The sequence below is a fragment of the Carex rostrata genome, chromosome 33, assembly GCF_964058835.1.
Source record: "Carex rostrata chromosome 33, lpCarRost1.2, whole genome shotgun sequence".
Taxonomy (NCBI): Eukaryota; Viridiplantae; Streptophyta; class Magnoliopsida; order Poales; family Cyperaceae; genus Carex; species Carex rostrata.
In genome coordinates, this window is record NC_135950.1 from 2240862 (window position 1) to 2259027 (window position 18166).

The window sequence follows — 18166 nt, forward strand, 5'->3', positions numbered from 1 at the left end:
TGTAATATTCGTGCCATAGCACTTTGAACGGTTCGGATTTAAACACAAAATTTCTGTTACCTCAGGTGATGTCTATAAATATATTGATTCAACTCACCCGAGTAAGACAAAAAATTGGATGAAATCGGGAAAAGATTTAACAGAGTAGTTTTAGCTTCATGCAGAATATGGACTATAGAATCAAAACAGCGATATATATGGTTTTTCAGCTGCATGAAGCCAAAAAAGCTCTGTTAAAAATCTTAACCCAGGAATTCGGCGCTTATTTGGATTTTGGAATAGAAAGTCCGTTTCAAGATTCGTGCCAGATTAAAACCGACGAGTCTGATCTCATTCTACCCGGTCAGGTATTGCACAGGATCTGAATTCTTCGCGATAGCAGAGCAAAAGGTTAAACCCCGGAAGAAGAAACGAATCGTAGTTCTACGAACTATTCTATTTCCCTCTACAGGCGACAACTTTTCTTCACCTACCAGCTGTTCGACAAAATGCCTATGTGTCTCCTCCTTTCTCAGATCTCCATTTTTCTTCAGACGAAGCACGCATGAAGAGGTGGTTAGCAGCTCTCTGTCACAGACGACTTAATCGATCCTCCGCAGCTGACAAGACACGTGGCAAGACTCCGGTAACCAGTACTTTTTGTTTTTTTTTTTCCTTCAAAATTTTGATTAATTTGTTGGGTATTCCTTTCAAACCGTCAATAATTGGGATATAGAGGGCATTTTCACAAAAAAATAAAATGAACCAATGATGAATGGGATAATGATGAATACAATCCGGTTGCATTTTTCACTATTTATAATATAGAGAAATTTAGATATATGCCCTTCATAACTTCTTAATTTAGATATTTCCCCATCAAAAATTTCAAATTAGTTATTTCCCCATTTGAACTAAATGTATTTAATAATATTCCCATCTGTTGGTTTTAATCACTGAAAAAAAAAAGATTAATATTAATGAAAAAATTGAAAGGACAATTTTGCCCTCACTTCAAACTATAAAAGGGCATCAAAGAATAGCTTGTCCTTTCGACTTTTTGGTTGGAGGTATATTCTCTTTTACTTTATTAGTCCTTATTGATTTTGGTGGTGGTTCAATTGAAGGAAATTATCTTGAGTTTCTGAGTTTAGGGGCCGTCTAGAGAAATTCAACTAGAAGGATAGATATATATTAATTTGATTCAGTAAAGAGTAATACATGCTGTACAAGAGTTGAAAGAAGAGACTGAAGCAAGAAAAGTATATGCTTAGACAAGCATAATTATGTATTAATTAAAGGGATGAATCCTAAGGGAAACTGAACATTATTACTAGATATGACTATGGCAATTTGTATAGAAAAAGTAAGAATTAGGGATTCTTGTATCAGATGAAGGAAGCCATGACTAGTTATGGTTTACAACACAAATGATCTAATCGTACTCCGGGGAGGCTAACTACATGAAATGCCCACTGTTACGGAAATGAAATTCTAAGTTTCTAACTCAATTTGTCATCTTCAGTTTTGGTTTGTTTCTTTTTCTTTTGAAGAAAATTATTCGAATAAATATTTTAAAGACAAAAAGGGTAAAATCAGTTTTTTTATTAAGTTTTTATTTTAACACTACGCAAGAGTATTCTAGTACACCCGAAAGAAAAATGTCTCAAACTGAACAAGGTCAGTGTTTACTGGTAATTTCAATGCTCCTAGACTAATCCTATGGTCATCATCTTCAACGAGCACAATTCCATCTTTTCTTGATTCAGCCCTTGGCAGGTAAATAGTTCTCCTGTTTTTGCTACAATATTTATCTTATTTGGTTTGAAGGAATAGCTCGTAGTTCCAGCTGAATTGCAGAAAAGAAGAAGAAAAAGAAGCATAAAAGAGGAAGGATGAGCAACACAGCTTAATTTGAAGGGCAAAATTGTACTTTTTAATTTTTATTAATAATAATCTTTATTTTTAAGGGATTAAATCAATAGATAGGGATATTTGTAAATACATTGAGTTTAAATGGGTAAATAACTAATTTGAAAATTTTGATGGAGATATCTAAATTCAGAAGTTATGACCTGCATATATCTAAATTTCTCTAGAATATAATAAGGATAAATATTACAGTGATGACAAGTTACTTGCATATCATTTTTGTATGATTTTTGCATCCTTTTTCTTTGATTTTTTTAGGACTTGTTCCCTTAATATTTTGTTGCATTAACTGATGGAACTGATTTCCTTTCTTAAACAGAAAACAGATACGGAAATTGAAGCAGAAAACCCAACAATGGAGAATATAATTTCAAATTTTGATTTCTCTGAGGGTTTAAATTCATGGAATCCAAATTCGTGCCATGCATATGTGGCCCATGATGAATCCGGCTACATAAATGGAATAAGACCGAATTCGGGGAGTACATATGCAATTGTAACAGAAAGAACCCAAAACTGGCAAGGACTGGAGCAGGATATTACAGACAAAATTACACCAGACATGAAATACACTCTTTCAGCTTATGTCACGGTTTCTGGTGAAGTTCACGGGCCAATTATTGTATCAGCGACACTAAAATTGAAGAACCACGACAACTCTGACAACTATCTCTGTGTTGGAAGGTACGATACATCTCATATTTTAAAATTTTTTTTCTTTGCTTTAACTATAATAATCATTGTACTTTGTGTAATTTACATATATAATTCAAGTTAGAAGCTTGTACTGTTCACAAGAAAATTTTGACCAAATCAAACCTTTACTACTAAGTTACTTTTGCGATATAGGGTTTCAGTCAGCAAAGCTAATTGGGTGAAACTAGAAGGTTCATTTTCGCTGCAAAATGTACCAAAACAAGTAGTTTTTTATCTTGAAGGACCACCAGCTGGCATAGATCTACTAATTAATTCCGTCACAATTTCATATAAGGTAATTATCTTTATTATTACATATTTCAATTATTGCCATTTATCACAATAAAAAACCCTCCATTTTTTTTTTTTTGGAAAATACCCTCCAATATCACTTATTTTACTAAGTTTAATTATTTCAAAATTGTATGTTGACTTTCTACAGAGAGAACCCGGGGCGATTAGGGCAATTGATTCAAGTAGTACAAGCATGGATAATATGATATTGAACCATGACTTCTCAGATGGGATCAAACCTTGGAGACCTAACTGTTGCCATGCATATGTGGCCTCTGACTGGTCAGGTTTTATTGATAATATCAAGGGGCATTTTGGGGATAACTATGCCTTTGTCACCAAACGAACTCAGCAGTGGCAAGGATTAGAGCAGGACATCACAGACAAAGTCAAAATTGGGGTGAAATATTTCCTGTTTGCCAATGTAAGGGTTTACGGAGAGGTTAAAGGGCCTGTTGAGGTGAAAGCCACGATTCGGTTGAATAACTTTGATTCGACTACAAACTATTTATTTGTTGAAAGGTACTAAGTATGAACTTATTAGGTGATATTTGCATACTCTTTTGAAATGATTTGGTGACATTAGCTTTCCTTATATGAAGAGAACTGCTTTGGTGCCATAACTTTTGGGTGTCACATTCTCTCTATTTCATTAATAATTCAACATTCAAAATCCAAACAACAAATCTGAATCATTGATCTTGTTCTTCTTCATGAGCTATGCACAGAGTTGAAAAACCAACCAACAGTGTAGAGACAAGCTTGGCAGAAGGCACTGTCTTTCCATAAATTTTGACAGTATGAGTTGATAATAAATGTTGTCACAACTTTGAAAGAAACAGTTGCAATTTTCCTTTATTAGGGTTTTGGCTGGGAAAGACAAATGGGAGAAGCTTGAAGGTTCATTTACCTTAAATACTGCACCAAAATGTGCTGTTTTCTTCTTTGAGGGGCCACCACCTGGCGTGGACTTGCTGATTGATTATGTCAAAATTTCCTGTGCGGGTCCCAATCAATTGCCTGCGGGTCCAAGTCAATTGCCTGTAAGTTCTTTTTTTTTTTCAGAAGTCCCATTTACAAGTTCTTTATTGCACTACTGCCATCTAATCTCTTTTTTTTTTTTTTGTTGATTAAAAGTTGGAAAATCCGATAGTTTGCAACACTGAACACGAGTCCATCACCCTAAACCCTCAATTTGAGCATGGCTTAAACCATTGGACTGGGAGAGCATGCAAGATCCTGAGAAATGACGACTTTGGCCCTGCAAGTAACATTCGACCTTTAGAAGGAAAACATTTTGCTGTGGCAACAGAACGACGGGACACTTGGAACGGTATTGAGCAAGAGATAACATCAAGAGTGCAAAGAAAAGCTGTGTATACAGTTACAGCAATTGTGCGTATAAGAGGTAGTAGTAACAAGTCTGAAGTACGTATCACTATATGGTATAAAGGAAAGAATGGTCGTGAAGAGTTCAGAGGCATTGCAAAGTAAGTTGTAATTTTGAGCATTTTTTATAAATTGCCCCACAAGTAAATTGTAAACAAATAATAAAATTATATATATTAGTTGGCAATATGTTTATTCTGTTTAACTTTTGGAAAAAAGGGGCCAGGTGTCAGACACGGAGTGGGTGCATTTGCAAGGAAAGCTTCTCCTCTTTGGCGAAATTCAAAAAGTTATAATTTTCCTAGAAGGTCCACCTGCTGGAACTGATATTCTTGTAAATAGTTTTACAGTTGCAACTGCAAAGAAAGTCTTATCTTCACCTCCACCTGGTCTTCAGGTGGGTTTAAAACAACTTTTACACATTTCTTTGTTGTTTTGTTATGATAAACAAATCATGTTTATATATCAATTGGGAGAGATCTCTTTTGGCAGTCACCTCATAAAATTTCAAAGGTGCTGTAATGCCCTATTAAAAATGTAAGTTATGAGCAGGCATCCTCAAAATTACCTCAGAGTAGGGGTAAGTAATTGTGGGATGCTATTGGTAAGATTGATCTTCCTTTATTTTCCAAAGATTTGAAATTTTTTTTTACCCATTTAGTACCCCTAATTTGTACTGAGCTTTTTTCCTTACGAGTTTGTTTAACTTTGCTTTTGTAGAATAAAGAACATGGGGTAAATCTATTACACAATGCTGACTTGAAACGTGGTTTGACTGGGTGGGCTCCACTTGGCTCGTGTTCACTAAGTGTCTGCACTGAATCGCACCACATGCTACCTGTTATGCATCCAAACCATCTAACCCCATACCAGCAACCCCTAAATGGCAAGTACATCCTCTGTACAAGACGTATGGAGACGTGGATGGGCCCCTCCCAAGTCATAACGGATAAACTGAGACTCCACCTGACATACCAAGTATCGGCATGGGTCCGTGTGGGGCCTGCTGGGGTCGGTTTTCAAAAGGTAAATGTGGCATTAGGTGTAGATGAACAGTGGGTCAACGGGGGTACAACTGATGCAGGCCCTGATCAATGGTATGAGGTCAGAGGCTCATTTCGGTTGGAGAAGAAACCGAGCAAGGTTACCGTGTATGTGCAAGGCCCTGCACCTGGTGTAGATTTGTGCGTCATGGGTTTGAAAATATTCCCCAATGATAGAAAAGCACGGTTTGAGTATCTCAAACAGAAGACTGACAAGGTAAAGTTCTCTCTGTGTCATTCATTTTTTTTGTTTGTCAACCAGTTGGCATGCCGTTCTCTTATGTGCATACTTCAATTTTAGCCTGAATATTGAATTTGACTGGCCCTGTACACAACCCTGTTTGATAGTGATTTTAATTTTTGAGGTCGATGCCAATTAAGCATCATTAGAGATAAATTAAGCTCCCTTGAGATAATTTTTCAAATTAATTCTATTATGCAATTCAGCACTTTATGCCTCAATTAATCCTCCGTGGAGCATTAAATATTGCATTTATATGTGTAGAGTAATCAAGGGTCTTTTCTATAAATTTCATCTCAGAACTGTTTGTCAATACATGGTTTTTGTCCCCAGGTGAGAAAACGAGATGTAATCCTGAGGTTCCAGGGATCAAATAATATCAATCTTACAGGAGCATTGGTAAAAATCAATCAAATAGACAACAGCTTCCCTTTTGGTACATGCATCGGTCGGTACAACATAGACCATGAAGATCTGGCCGATTTTTTCATAAAAAATTTCAACTGGGCTGTGTTTGAAAATGAACTCAAATGGTACTGGACTGAGGCTGAGAGAGGCAAAATCAATTACCATGACTCAGATTATCTCGTTGAATTTTGTCAGAAGCATAAAAAGCAGTTACGTGGTCACTGTATCTTTTGGGAGGTTGAGGACTCAGTACAACCATGGCTCAAATGTCTAAACAACCATGACCTCAAGGCATGTATCGATAACCGGCTAAAGAGCCTCTTAACTAGGTATAGAGGGAAATTTAAGCACCATGATGTCAATAATGAGATGCTCCATGGGTCATTTTTCAAAGATAAGCTAGGTGCTGATATATGGGCCTACATGTTTTGTGAGGCCCACAAACTTGATCCATCAGCTGTTCTTTTTGTAAATGATTACAATGTAGAAGACGGATGTGACCCAAAATCTACACCAGAAAAGTACATTGAACAAATTTTGGACCTCCAAGAAAGAGGTGCGAAGGTAGGTGGGATAGGGGTTCAAGGCCATATCACAAACCCAATTGGAGAGATAATATGTGATTCATTAGATAAATTGAGCATTTTGGGAATCCCAATTTGGATAACCGAACTAGATGTAACTGCCGAAAATGAGCATGTTAGAGCGGATGACTTGGAGGTGGTTTTGAGAGAGGCCTTTGCACACCCAAGTGTAGAAGGGGTTGTTTTTTGGGGCTTTTGGGAGCTTTTCATGTGGAGAGAGAATTCACATTTGGTGGATGCCGATGGAAGGGTTAATGAGGCAGGGAGGAGGTTTCTTGAGTTGAAGAAAGAATGGCTCTCGAACTGTGATGGAAGGATTGATGCAACGGGTGGTTTTGGATTTAGAGGATACCATGGCGGTTACAATGTAGAGGTGGCTTTACCATCGGGAGAGAGAGTGGTTCGGTCTTTTAATGTGGAGAAGGGGGAAACTCCTCTTGTGGTGAGTATAAGCTTGTAAAAGTTGTGTTTTGATTACAGAGTTTGTTGCTTGTAATATTACTACAGGATGCAGTGCAATAGATATGAGCCATTGATCTTTGCAACTCTACTCAGATCTATGTATATCTAAGAGTTGCTTAGCTATTCCTATAAATTTTTTTTAATCATATATATTGCTGGAGCAGATTAATGTTCACCAGAGATAGCACACTGAGCATCCCATTATATATTTGGTTGACATATTCTTCTTCTAACCTTTCAGTGTGATATATAGATCAAACAACAACCCCAACGACCAACCACCAAGCCTTTAGTCCCAAACAAATTCAATTACAATCATAATAAAATAAATATAATTAGTCCCAAACAAATTCAATTACAATCATAATAAAATAAATATAAGTAGTAATAAAGTAGTAATAAAAATAATAAAAATAAAAGTGATAATAATAGTGATGGTAATAATACTAATACTAATATTAACTATGGCTAATTTGCTGCCGGCGGTGCTGCCGCCTATTTTTCTGTTTTGTGATGTCCAAACAACAAATCCAAACCGTTAGATGTTTAATCTATATTATAATCTACTTGGAGACCAAATTTTACATTTTTTTGAATTTTTTTACTATATATTAAGCTGGTTTGAAAACCGCTGATTTCAATGCTACAGAAATTTACTGAAATCAGCGGTTTTCAAACCAGTTTAATATATAGTAAAAAAATTCCAAAAAATGTAAAATTTGGTCTCCAAGTAGATTATAATATAGATTAAACATCTAACGGTTTGGATTTGTTGTTTGGACAACACACAGCTAAATATAGCCCCGGAAGCACCTCTGCTGAAATGCTGTCAGCAGCAATTTAGACAAACCCATTAACTATATTCCATATAAAATATCAATCGTAGGGATCAAAGTCCTAAGTTTACATCATTGACTCCAAATTCCTAGTCTGTGATATATAGATCTAAAAGATCAACAATTTGGATAGATTCCTCAAAGTGGTTATTTCCTTGCTGAGGACAATGGAATTCTACCAATATTTTTGCTTGCCATATTCTGACTTGGTACTTGGGATTTTTTCTTTTTTTCTTTTTTTAAAAATTTCTATATTGTTTTGGGTTTCTGATCTTTGATATATTGTTGATACAAATCAGTGAGACATAATCAGCCCAATTATGTTTAAGTTTTAAAAATTATCTATAAAGTTTTTTTTATCAAGTTATCAATAAAGTTTCTTTGCCATGACCTTCATATTCTTCTCTTTTGTAATTTGGGCAAAAAAAAAAAACACTGTATTGCTTGCATATAATATAGGGCTAGGCTACTATGACATTGGTGTTATTTGAAATTAAATAACACCAATTTTTAAACCCTTAGATCTACCTTGAGATTCGTACAAAATAAAGTGCTTGAACAGTAAAAGCGGATATTACGAATCTCAAGGCAGATCTAAGGGTTTAAAAGTTGGTGTTATTTAATTTCAAATAACACCAATGTCATAGTAGCCTAACTCTATAATATATATATATATTTTTGTTCATTTTTTGGTATATTGTGGTTTTCATTGAAGAATCATTGTTTCTGATTCTTGGGAGAATTTATTTTGGAATTGGGCAAGGAGAAGCAAACAGAAACTGAATTGTCATATTTGAAAATACGGGATTAATAATTAGTGTCTGACAATTTTCTGCTATGGATTAAATCAATATTAACCCAATTTATTACTTAACAATCTGTTTAAATTCAATAATCTAAAAACCACCCAACTGCAACACATGTTCAATTAAAATGGTTCCCTTACAAACTAAAAAGAAGTATAAATAACAAGCGAGATATTCAAAATTTTATGAACTGGGCAAAAGATAGCTTCCTTTTTAGGCAGATTTGCCCCTGAAAAAGTTGTGAATTGTGTAAACGGTTCAAGAGCTATATGAAAATATAATCATAACATTTTGTTAAGACATCTCTTTTACCACTACCATTGATGCCAGTACCAGTAAAATGAATGTTCTCAGTAATCAAATCATCAATCTATTACCATTAATTAGAACAACAAGCACTTGTTTTTAATTTTGTATTCATGCCATAAAATATAAATAAAAAGAACATAGAGTATAGATAAAAAGCACATGTTCAATTGTGTATTATTACCAATAAATCATTCATGCCATACAATATATAAATACAAACACATGTTTATAATGTGTATTCATCTAATTAGGAAGCACATGTTTAGTATTTCATGTTGCAAGATAGAAAATAGCATTGGCAGCTGCCAAAGCGCTAAAAGATTCGTCACATTTTTTTGTCTCAAAAACACGTGTTACCTTCTTTCTTCATTCAGTTAATGATTTTAATTGTTTCGAAGCATATGTCACCGTTGCAAAATTGAAGTACATTTTTTTTTCTTTTCTAAAATGTTCCTTTCATTGTTACAAGTAATAAGAACAAAACAAATAGGAGTAATTAAACTTCAGGCAACAAGTTAAGGATGTTGCATCAGTAAATCTCGCACATAGAAATATAAAGGAGAAAAATAACTAAATGATAAATTTTTTGAAGCTCAGTGGCATAAATACAACAAAAGTTGCAATATAGAAACCAAAACAATTTACATAATAATCTAACAAAAGAGAGGGGAAAGCAGGGATCAAAACAGCGTAATTTTACCAATGATCTTAATATGGGCAAACAATTTCTTGATAAGCCGATCAACAAATCCATTATCATTTATATATCTATCCATATATTCTCCAATTCTAACGGTCTTAAGGAACTCCCGCTGAACTAATGCATCTCTCGGTCCCTCCCGAGTTGCCTCCTCATCTAAAAATTGCCTGACCCTGCCTCCCTTCAGTAGTAACAAACAAGTTATATATATTTCATAGATCATATATCCTTCTACAAAAGCTTAATTGAGTATAATATAAATAGCATCTGGTATTACACGGCCTTTACTATATTGTTAACTTAATTTCTAATCTAGTCCATTTAATTATATATTGACCATAAATATTCGAAGTTTGTCATGTTTTTATTTGATAAATTTTGACTTTCTACCATCTCATTAGTTAACTTTGTTTTTGTCTGCCTCCCTTAATTGAGGCATGGGAAAATAATTACCGGTAGCAATACTGAGAGAGAGAGAGAGAGAGAGAGATTACATCGATGGACAAGATGATGAGCTCCTCTAATTTAGGAGAGAGGAGAAGAAATGGTGCAAGATCAAAGTCATACAGACTCCAATTCATAAGTTTTAGACGCTTTAAGTTGTTGAAGACTGGGTAATCAGAAATATCCTTCTGCAGTACCTATTTTCATTTCAAAGTAAAATTACAACTATGTTCCAGAGAGAAAACCAAAAGGAAATTTAAAAAGCTAATTACAAATGACAGTTAGTAATAAATATCGAGTGAGTCTATGGTACTATGCATATTATGATTTGTTACCGTGCTACGGCTCTATATTCGAGTTTTCAAATTCTAACGGTCGATCCGAATCGTTCATCTTGTTCTCCATATTAATATGTGTTTGGAGACCAAATTTTACATTTTTTGAAATTTTTTTACTATTTTTTTAGATTTATTGAAAATCACTGTTTTTGGATGGTGCAAAATTTTCAGATCAAGTGATTTTCTAAATATCTAAAAAAATAGTAAACAATTTTCAAAAAATGTAAAATTTGGTCTCCAAATACATATTAATATGGAGAACAAGATGAACGGTTCGGATCGACCGTTAAGATTTGAACACTCGAATGTAGAGCCGTAGCACGGTAACAACCCGTGATATGCATAGTACCATAGACTCACTTATAAATATCCTAATAAAAAATTAGGGTATATATGTATCGAGCTTGCGTAGACAATGGAATACCTAAACTAAGGCCAACAATATATACCTGCAAAAGTAGATATATTGCAAAGAGAAAGTACCTTTTTACCAGGATACTTAAATTGAAGCTGTAAGCTTTGCACATTTGAAAGGTTGTGAATCATTTGGGGTCCCCTAGTAACATATTGATCACCCTTAACATACAAACCAGGAATGAAGATGGAGGCATGAACTAGCAATGGCATACTTGGCAACACAATTTCCTCCATATTATTGAGTTTAATATCCAAATAAATGAGATTAGGAGTGACAATCAGCAATATTTTTAGTCTATCCCAACTACGAAGAATCAATTTCTTCAAAGTGTTGGAACATATCTCAATGATGTCAATATAACAGCCACGTAGCACTAATTCTTCAAGCACAGGACACCCCAACAAAAGCTTCTTTAAAGATTCATTGCTCATTTTAACACAAACAAGTACAAGGGTTTTGAGGCAAGGAAGGTTTACTGAGTTGGGTTCTATAGCTACCAAATCAGTTGATTTATTAGAGAACCATAGCTGGAGATATATTAGTGATGCACATGTGAAAATGAGATCAGTGTTTAAATTTAATTTTTCACGTGAACCTATTTCGACTGAGCACTCTTTAGGCTCCAACTTCAAGACATCACTAATATAATCGGCAACAGCTTGAGTGCGAGGCCAATAAACTTGGAAATGCAAACGAAGTTGAAATCTGTTAACACGTGATATCTCTCGTTTCTCCAACACACTTTTCACAAGTAGTTCAAATTTGGTCACAAATTCTTCAGCCATTTGTTCATCAATAACCTCTGGCAACCCAGACTCTTTACTGTCAAATTTTAGATCCAGCACAGAAGCCCATGTCTTTCTCCATGTTTTGGACAAGATGCATGTCTGCACGGCCTCTCTCGTACTAAGAAAAGATAGGATATGTATGCGAACATCATCAGGCAATCTACTAATCTTATCAAGGTCATAATTCTCCTCACTACCATGTGCCTTGATATTGATCATCTTTCACCTTCACAATTAAAATCACTTAACCACCTCCCTGCAAGACTCTGTTTTACAATACAGAAAACAATGAACTTTGAGATTATGAATTATACAAGTTATTAAAATGAATAACTACATATATATATGATTCTCTATCTGTTTGACCCTTGTACTTTGAGATGAAATTTTTTGTTTGGACTCTCATGCATCAAAAAAACTACCAGTACAAAATTGGTCAGAAATTATCAGACCAGACTAAGCATATATAAATTTAATCCTTTGACACTTTTTTTAGAGCTGATTTGAAATACAATTTATGCTCAGTTATAGGGTTTCTGTTAAAATCCAAAATATCAAACCCATGCCATTAACATAACAATACTACCATTAATTAACCCTCTAAATCAAGACCAAACTTCAATAAGCCACTCAATTTATAATGTTGAGTTGTAAAAAAGTCCAATGTATAAAAACCTTTATTTATGCAACTTACAAATTCGTGCTTCTAAAAATTCTACAATTTCGACCACGTCCCAGATTTTTGATAGCATGAAGAACAAATCTCAATTTCATAAAGGGTGGGGTTTTTGTCCAAACGGCTTAGGACAAAGTCTCATCCAAAAGTCAAACCTAAACTGCCTGATTTGTATCAAAATTTATACATACATTTAGATTCAAGGAGCCATTTAAATTTATTAAGTTTTAAATATATTTACACAAATCTCAATGCAAATTGAACATTTAAGCTTAGCTATGAATGAGACTTTGTCCAAAGTCCTTTAAACAAAACCCAATCTCTTTCATAAAATTCGAGTATGAACTAGTGAAACCAACAAAGATAGAAAAAGGGGAAAAAAAAAATACCGATCAGGATAACAGAGCACAACCTCCAGATTCAGCAAAGAACCAAGCATGCAAACACGCATTCAAACTTTAATTTTAGTTCTTGAATAATGACATAGAGTACAATTAATTTATTTAAAATAACGTAAATCTCTAAAACGAGAAACTTATAAATAAATATTTCTAAAATAGTTTACATACTAAATACTAAAAATTGCATCCTTAATATAGCATGTCAAAAATAACCTACTATTTCTCACATCCTACTAAATCAAACATATGTAAATATATGATGAGATGAGAGGCATACACAACCATATATAAAAAAAAAAAAGATATGAGCAAATTTTAAAAATAGAAGAGCAAGTTCCGGACGCCATACTGTATCGAGGCCCCTGCCAAAAAAAAAAAACCTAAACTGGCGCCACATCAGAGACAAATTCAGAAAATAAAAATGAAAAAAAAGAAGAAAAATCAAAATTGGGATGCCATACGAAGACAACCAAAATTTGAAACTAGTTTATTTATTTAAGAATGTATCAAGGATCTGAAGTGATTAATATGGTTTAATGATGCATCTTACTTATGAATTTGGAGACTACAAGTTTCAGTGATTTATATACTTCTGGAATCCATTTGGCATGCATATATGTATAGTTTAATTAAACTAGACTTTATATTATTATTTTTTTTGAGTCAATATCAATCAAAGATTTAGGCTTGGCATGCAGAGCATTAAATAAAAATGCAGGGGATTAATTACTTTTGTTGTTTCGATTTTTTTGGATTTTCACACAATCTGAGTTGCTGTACCGGATGAGTTACATGTATGATATATTAGAGAGGGACATGTAGCTAGCGATTCAGATTAAAAAAGTTTGACTTGTGGATATAAAAAAATTACGTTATAACATAATATGTTACGACACCGCACATGTACAGCTTACGTACATACCGTGATTCTTGTGTCTCGTGTCATAATCATTTGTATTATATGACTATCTTTCGTAAAATTAGCACGGCACGTCACACAAAAGATCTGATCACAGCACAACATGACACTTGATAATGCAAGTCACGCATGATTAGGACTCTTAGACATTGATCGAATGGAAAATATTGAATAAACTAATTTAATTATGACAACAATAGTTAAATTTGGATAAACGTTTAATTGTGTATGATCATCTAAGAAAAAAAAACTTTAATTGTGTATTCTTACCAATAAATCATTCATGCCAAAAAATATATAAATAACAAGCACATGTTTATAATTGTGTATTCATCTAAGAAAGCACATGTTTAATAGCATTTCATGTTGCAAGATAGAAATTAAATAGCATTTGCAGCAGCCAAGCGCTAAAAGATTCGTCACCATTTTTTTTTCAGAACCAAATTTGAAGATTGTCTCAAACACACGTGTTACCTTCATTCTTCATTCAGTTAATGATTTTAATTGTTTAGAAGCATATGTCCACCGTTGCAAAATTGATGTAAGTAATTTTTTTTTTCTAAAATGATCGTTGCATTGTTACGAGTAATAAGAACAAAACAAATAGGAGTAATTAAATCTTGCACAGAAATATAAAGGAGAAAAACATCTAAATGACAAAAATATTGAAGCTCAGTGGCATAAATACAACAAAAGTTGCACTATGGAAACCACACGAATTTACATAATAATCTAACAAAAGAGAGGGAAAAGCAGGAATCAAAACCGCGTGATTTCACCAATGATCTTAATATGGGCAAACAACTTGTTGATCAGCCGATCAACAAATCCATTATCATTTATATATATATCCATATATTGTTTAATTCTAACGGTCTTAAGGAACTCCCGCTGAACTAATGCATCTCTCGGTCCCTCTCGAGTTGCCTCCTCGTCTAAAAATTGCATGATCCATCCCTTCAGTAGTAACAAACAAGTTATATATATTTCATAGATCATATATCCTTCTACAAGAGCTTAATTGTGAGTAGGCTAATATAAATAGCATCTGGTATTACACGGCCTTTACTATATTGTTAACTTAATTTCTAAACTTTCTACCATCTCATTAATTAACTTTTTTTTTGTCTGCCTCCCTTAATTGAGGCATGGGAAAATATTTACCGGTAGCAATACTGAGAGAGAGACAGAGAGAGAGAGAGAGAGAGAGAGAGAGATTACATCAATGGACAAGGTGAGCTCCTCTAATATAGGAGAGTGGAGAAGAAATGGTGCAAGATCAAAGTCATACAAACTCCAATTGATAAGTTTTAGATGCTTTAAGTTGTTGAAGACTGGATAATCAGAAATATCCTTCTTCAGTACCTATTTTCATTACAAAGTAAATTTACAAAGCTAATTACAAATGAGAGTTAGTAATAAATGTCTAATAAAAAATTAAGGGTATGTATATATCCAGCTTGCGTAGATAATGAGTACCTGCAAAAGCAGAAACATTGCAGATTTTTGTTTCAAATATATTGCCAAGAGAAAGTACCTTTCTACTGGGATAATCAAATTCAAGCTGTAAGCTTTGGACATTTGAAAGGTTGTGAATCATTTGGGGTCCCCTAGTAACATATTCACCATCAACATACAAACCAGGAATGAAGATGGAGGCATGAACTAGCAATGGCATACTTGGCAACATAATTTCCTCCATATTATTGACTTTAATATCAAAATGCATGAGATTAGGAGTGGCAATCTGCAATATTTTTATTCTATCAAAACTTTGAAGAACCAACTTCTTCAAAGTGTTGGAACATATCTCAATGGTGTCAATATAACAGCTCCGTAGCACTAATTCTGCAAGCACATGACACCCCAATAAAAGCTTCTTTAAAGATTCATTGCTCATTTTAACACGAACAAGTACAAGGGTTTTGAGGCAAGGAAGGTTTACTGAGTTGGAACATATCTCAATGATGTCAATATAACAACGAAGAACCAACTTCTTTAAAGTGTTGGAGCATATCTCAACGATGTCAGTATAACAGCTCCGTAGCACTAATTCTTCAAGCACGGGACATCCCAATAAAAGCTTTTTGAAAGATTCATTGCTCATTTTAACACAAAAAAGTACAAGGGTTTTGAGGTAAGGAAGGTTTACTGAGTTGGGTTCTATAGCTACCAAAAGAGTGGATTTATTAGAGAACCACAGTTGGAGATATATTAGTGATGCACATGTAAAAATGAGATCAGTGTTTAAATTCAATTTTTTACGTGAAACCATTTCGACTGAGCACTCTCGAGGCCCCAACTTCATCACATCGCCAATATAATCGACAACAGCTTGAGTTCGATGCCAGTTATCCTGACGAAGTCGAAATCTGTTAACACGTGATATCTCTCGTTTCTCCAACACATTTTTCACCAGTAGCTCAAATTTGGTCACAAATTCTATAGCCATTTCATCATCAATAATCTCTGGCAACCAAAACTCTTTACTGTCAAACTTTAGATCCAGCACAAAAGCCCATGTCTTTCTCCATGTTTTGGACAAGATGCATGTCTGCACGGCCTCTCTTGTACTAAGAAAAGATAGGATATGTATGCGAACATCATCAGGCAATCTACTAATCTTATCAAGGTCATAATTCTCCTCACTACCATGTGTCTCAATATTGATCATCTTTTACCTTCACAATACATAAAACATTGAAACTTTGAGATTATGAAATATTATAGAAATTATTAAAATAAATAACTATACATATATATATATTATATATTTCTCTATCTGTTTGATCCTTGAACTTTGAGATGAAATTTTTTGTTTGGACTCTCATACTTCAAAAAAGTTACCAGTACAAAGTTGATCAGAAATTACCAGACTAGACTAAGCATATATAAATTTTGCTTGACACTTTTTTTAGAGCGGATTTGAAATACAATGTATGCTCAGTTATAAGGTTTCTGTTAACACCCAAAATACCAAAATATCAAACCCATTAATATAACAGTACCATCATTAATCCTCTAAATCAAGACCAAACTTCAATAAGCCACCCAATTTATAATGTTGAGTTGTAAAAAAGTTCAGTGTATAAAAACCTTTATTGTACATATCCATTTATGCAACTTAAAAATTCGTGCTTCTAAAAATTCTACAATTTCGACCATGTCCCAGATCTTTGATAGCATCAAGAACAAATCTCAATTTCATAAAATTCGAGTATGAACTAGTGAAACCAATAAAGATAAAAAAGAGTGAAAAATACCGATGAAGATAACGGAGCACAATCTCTAGATTCAACAAGGAACCAAGCATGCAAGCACGCAATCAAGCTTTAGTTTTATTTCATGACTTCATAATGACATAGAGTACAAATAATTTATGGAATTGAATTTTGTCCAAAGCGCTTTGGACAGAATCTTATCCAAAGCCGGACCTTACCGTTTGATTTGCTTTAAGATTCGTACCAACACATTTAAACTTAATAACTTTAAATGGCTCTGTAAATCTAAACCATCCGTATAAATTTTAACACAGATCGGACGGTTTATAATTGACTTTGGATGAAATTTTGTCCAAAACCCTTTGGACAAACACTCCATCCATAATTTATTTATAATAACATAAATCTCTAAAACGAGAAACCTATAAATAACTATTTCTAAAATATTAAAATTAATCAAACCTGATATATGTAAAAGCATACACAACAATATTAAAAATAGTAAATATTATGAACAAATTTAAAAATAGAAGAGCATGTCCCGGACGCCATACCGAACAACAGAAATTTAAAAATACAAGCACAACATTGAAAAACCAAAATTTAATTCAATTTATTTATTTTCTTATTTTGGTTCAACCGAACAACAAAAATTTAATTTGGTTTGTTTGATTCAGTTTTAATTTGGTTGATAAGTTTATTTCACTCGGTTCGATTGTATTTTTCAAACCGAATAAAATTTTAGTTTATCTATTTTATTTTAAATTAGACTGAACTGATAAACACCTCTACTAACTTGGCTCAATTTGTAACAATACAAGAAGTATTAATTTATTATTAATTCCAAAGAACGTATGAAAAATTTTAAACACATCTACAACAACAACAATATTAACTCAATTCAACATTTTTTTTATACAGGTGGGTAAAGAGTCCACATATTTTATTAGAAATCAGAAAATTCTCGATTCAGCATTGTAATTGTAATATTCTAAAAACATGTTTTATATCCACTTATTAATTGCGTTAAATTTTTGTGTATAACCGGCTGATAGATCAGTAGTTAAATCAGATGTATTAACTACGTTAAAGTATTGTGCATATATAGCCGACATTCCAATTGTTAAACCGGTTGTAGTCAAGCAAACTCATCTTAACTGGTCCCAATGCAGCTATTGCAACATCCTATAAACCAAAAAAGATATTATATACATATATATTGTGTATTTCTTTGAAAAAAAAGCATGAAATTGTGTATCATATATACCTTATCAAGAAATCG

General features: G+C 33.6%; 3 protein-coding genes across 4 annotated transcripts; 1 reads left to right on the plus strand and 2 right to left on the minus strand.

Moving 5' to 3' along the window:
• Nucleotides 1–407: 407 nt before the first annotated feature.
• Nucleotides 408–7191, plus strand: LOC144548471 (endo-1,4-beta-xylanase 3-like). Of its 2 annotated transcripts, none has more exons than XM_078297146.1 (9): nt 408–625; nt 2231–2595; nt 2761–2902; nt 3050–3423; nt 3764–3944; nt 4039–4391; nt 4510–4687; nt 5011–5550; nt 5908–7191. In XM_078297146.1, the coding sequence occupies exons 1-9, from the start codon at nt 545–547 to the stop codon at nt 7024–7026; spliced, it is 3333 nt and encodes a 1110-aa protein (XP_078153272.1). In that variant the 5' UTR covers nt 408–544; the 3' UTR covers nt 7027–7191. The 2 variants fall into 2 exon arrangements, with proteins under 2 accessions (XP_078153272.1, XP_078153273.1); XM_078297147.1 differs by lacking the exon at nt 408–625 and adding an exon at nt 1807–1908.
• A 2468-nt stretch (nt 7192–9659) lies between these two features.
• LOC144548337 (F-box protein At4g22280-like) lies at nt 9660–11916 on the minus strand. Its single transcript, XM_078297008.1, has 3 exons — nt 10945–11916; nt 10174–10320; nt 9660–9860 (listed from the first exon to the last, which is right to left on the minus strand). Exons 1-3 carry the CDS (start codon nt 11884–11886, stop codon nt 9660–9662), a joined length of 1290 nt encoding a protein of 429 aa, XP_078153134.1. The 5' UTR covers nt 11887–11916.
• Nucleotides 11917–14329: 2413 nt separating this feature from the next.
• On the minus strand, nt 14330–15595 carry LOC144548472 (uncharacterized). Its single transcript, XM_078297148.1, has 3 exons — nt 15201–15595; nt 14885–15028; nt 14330–14620 (listed from the first exon to the last, which is right to left on the minus strand). Exons 1-3 carry the CDS (start codon nt 15561–15563, stop codon nt 14423–14425), a joined length of 705 nt encoding a protein of 234 aa, XP_078153274.1. The 5' UTR covers nt 15564–15595; the 3' UTR covers nt 14330–14422.
• Nucleotides 15596–18166: the final 2571 nt, after the last annotated feature.

Bases quoted from the DNA above. Each gene is read 5' to 3' on its own strand.
- LOC144548472 (XM_078297148.1), bottom strand. From the start codon at position 15,563: ATGAGCAATGAATCTTTAAAGAAGCTTTTATTGGGGTGTCATGTGCTT. The intron at 15,029-15,200 runs GTACTTTCTCTT...TAATGAAAATAG, and splicing joins TTGATTATCCCAGTAGAAAG to GTACTGAAGAAGGATATTTC. The intron at 14,621-14,884 runs GTAATCTCTCTC...TTACTACTGAAG, and splicing joins AGCTCACCTTGTCCATTGAT to GGATGGATCATGCAATTTTT.
- LOC144548337 (XM_078297008.1), bottom strand. From the start codon at position 11,886: ATGATCAATATCAAGGCACATGGTAGTGAGGAGAATTATGACCTTGAT. The intron at 10,321-10,944 runs GTACTTTCTCTT...AAATGAAAATAG, and splicing joins TTAAGTATCCTGGTAAAAAG to GTACTGCAGAAGGATATTTC. The intron at 9,861-10,173 runs GTAATCTCTCTC...TTACTACTGAAG, and splicing joins TCATCATCTTGTCCATCGAT to GGAGGCAGGGTCAGGCAATT.
- LOC144548471 (XM_078297146.1), top strand. From the start codon at position 545: ATGAAGAGGTGGTTAGCAGCTCTCTGTCACAGACGACTTAATCGATCC. The intron at 626-2,230 runs GTAACCAGTACT...TTTCTTAAACAG, and splicing joins AGACACGTGGCAAGACTCCG to AAAACAGATACGGAAATTGA. The intron at 4,688-5,010 runs GTGGGTTTAAAA...TTGCTTTTGTAG, and splicing joins CACCTCCACCTGGTCTTCAG to AATAAAGAACATGGGGTAAA.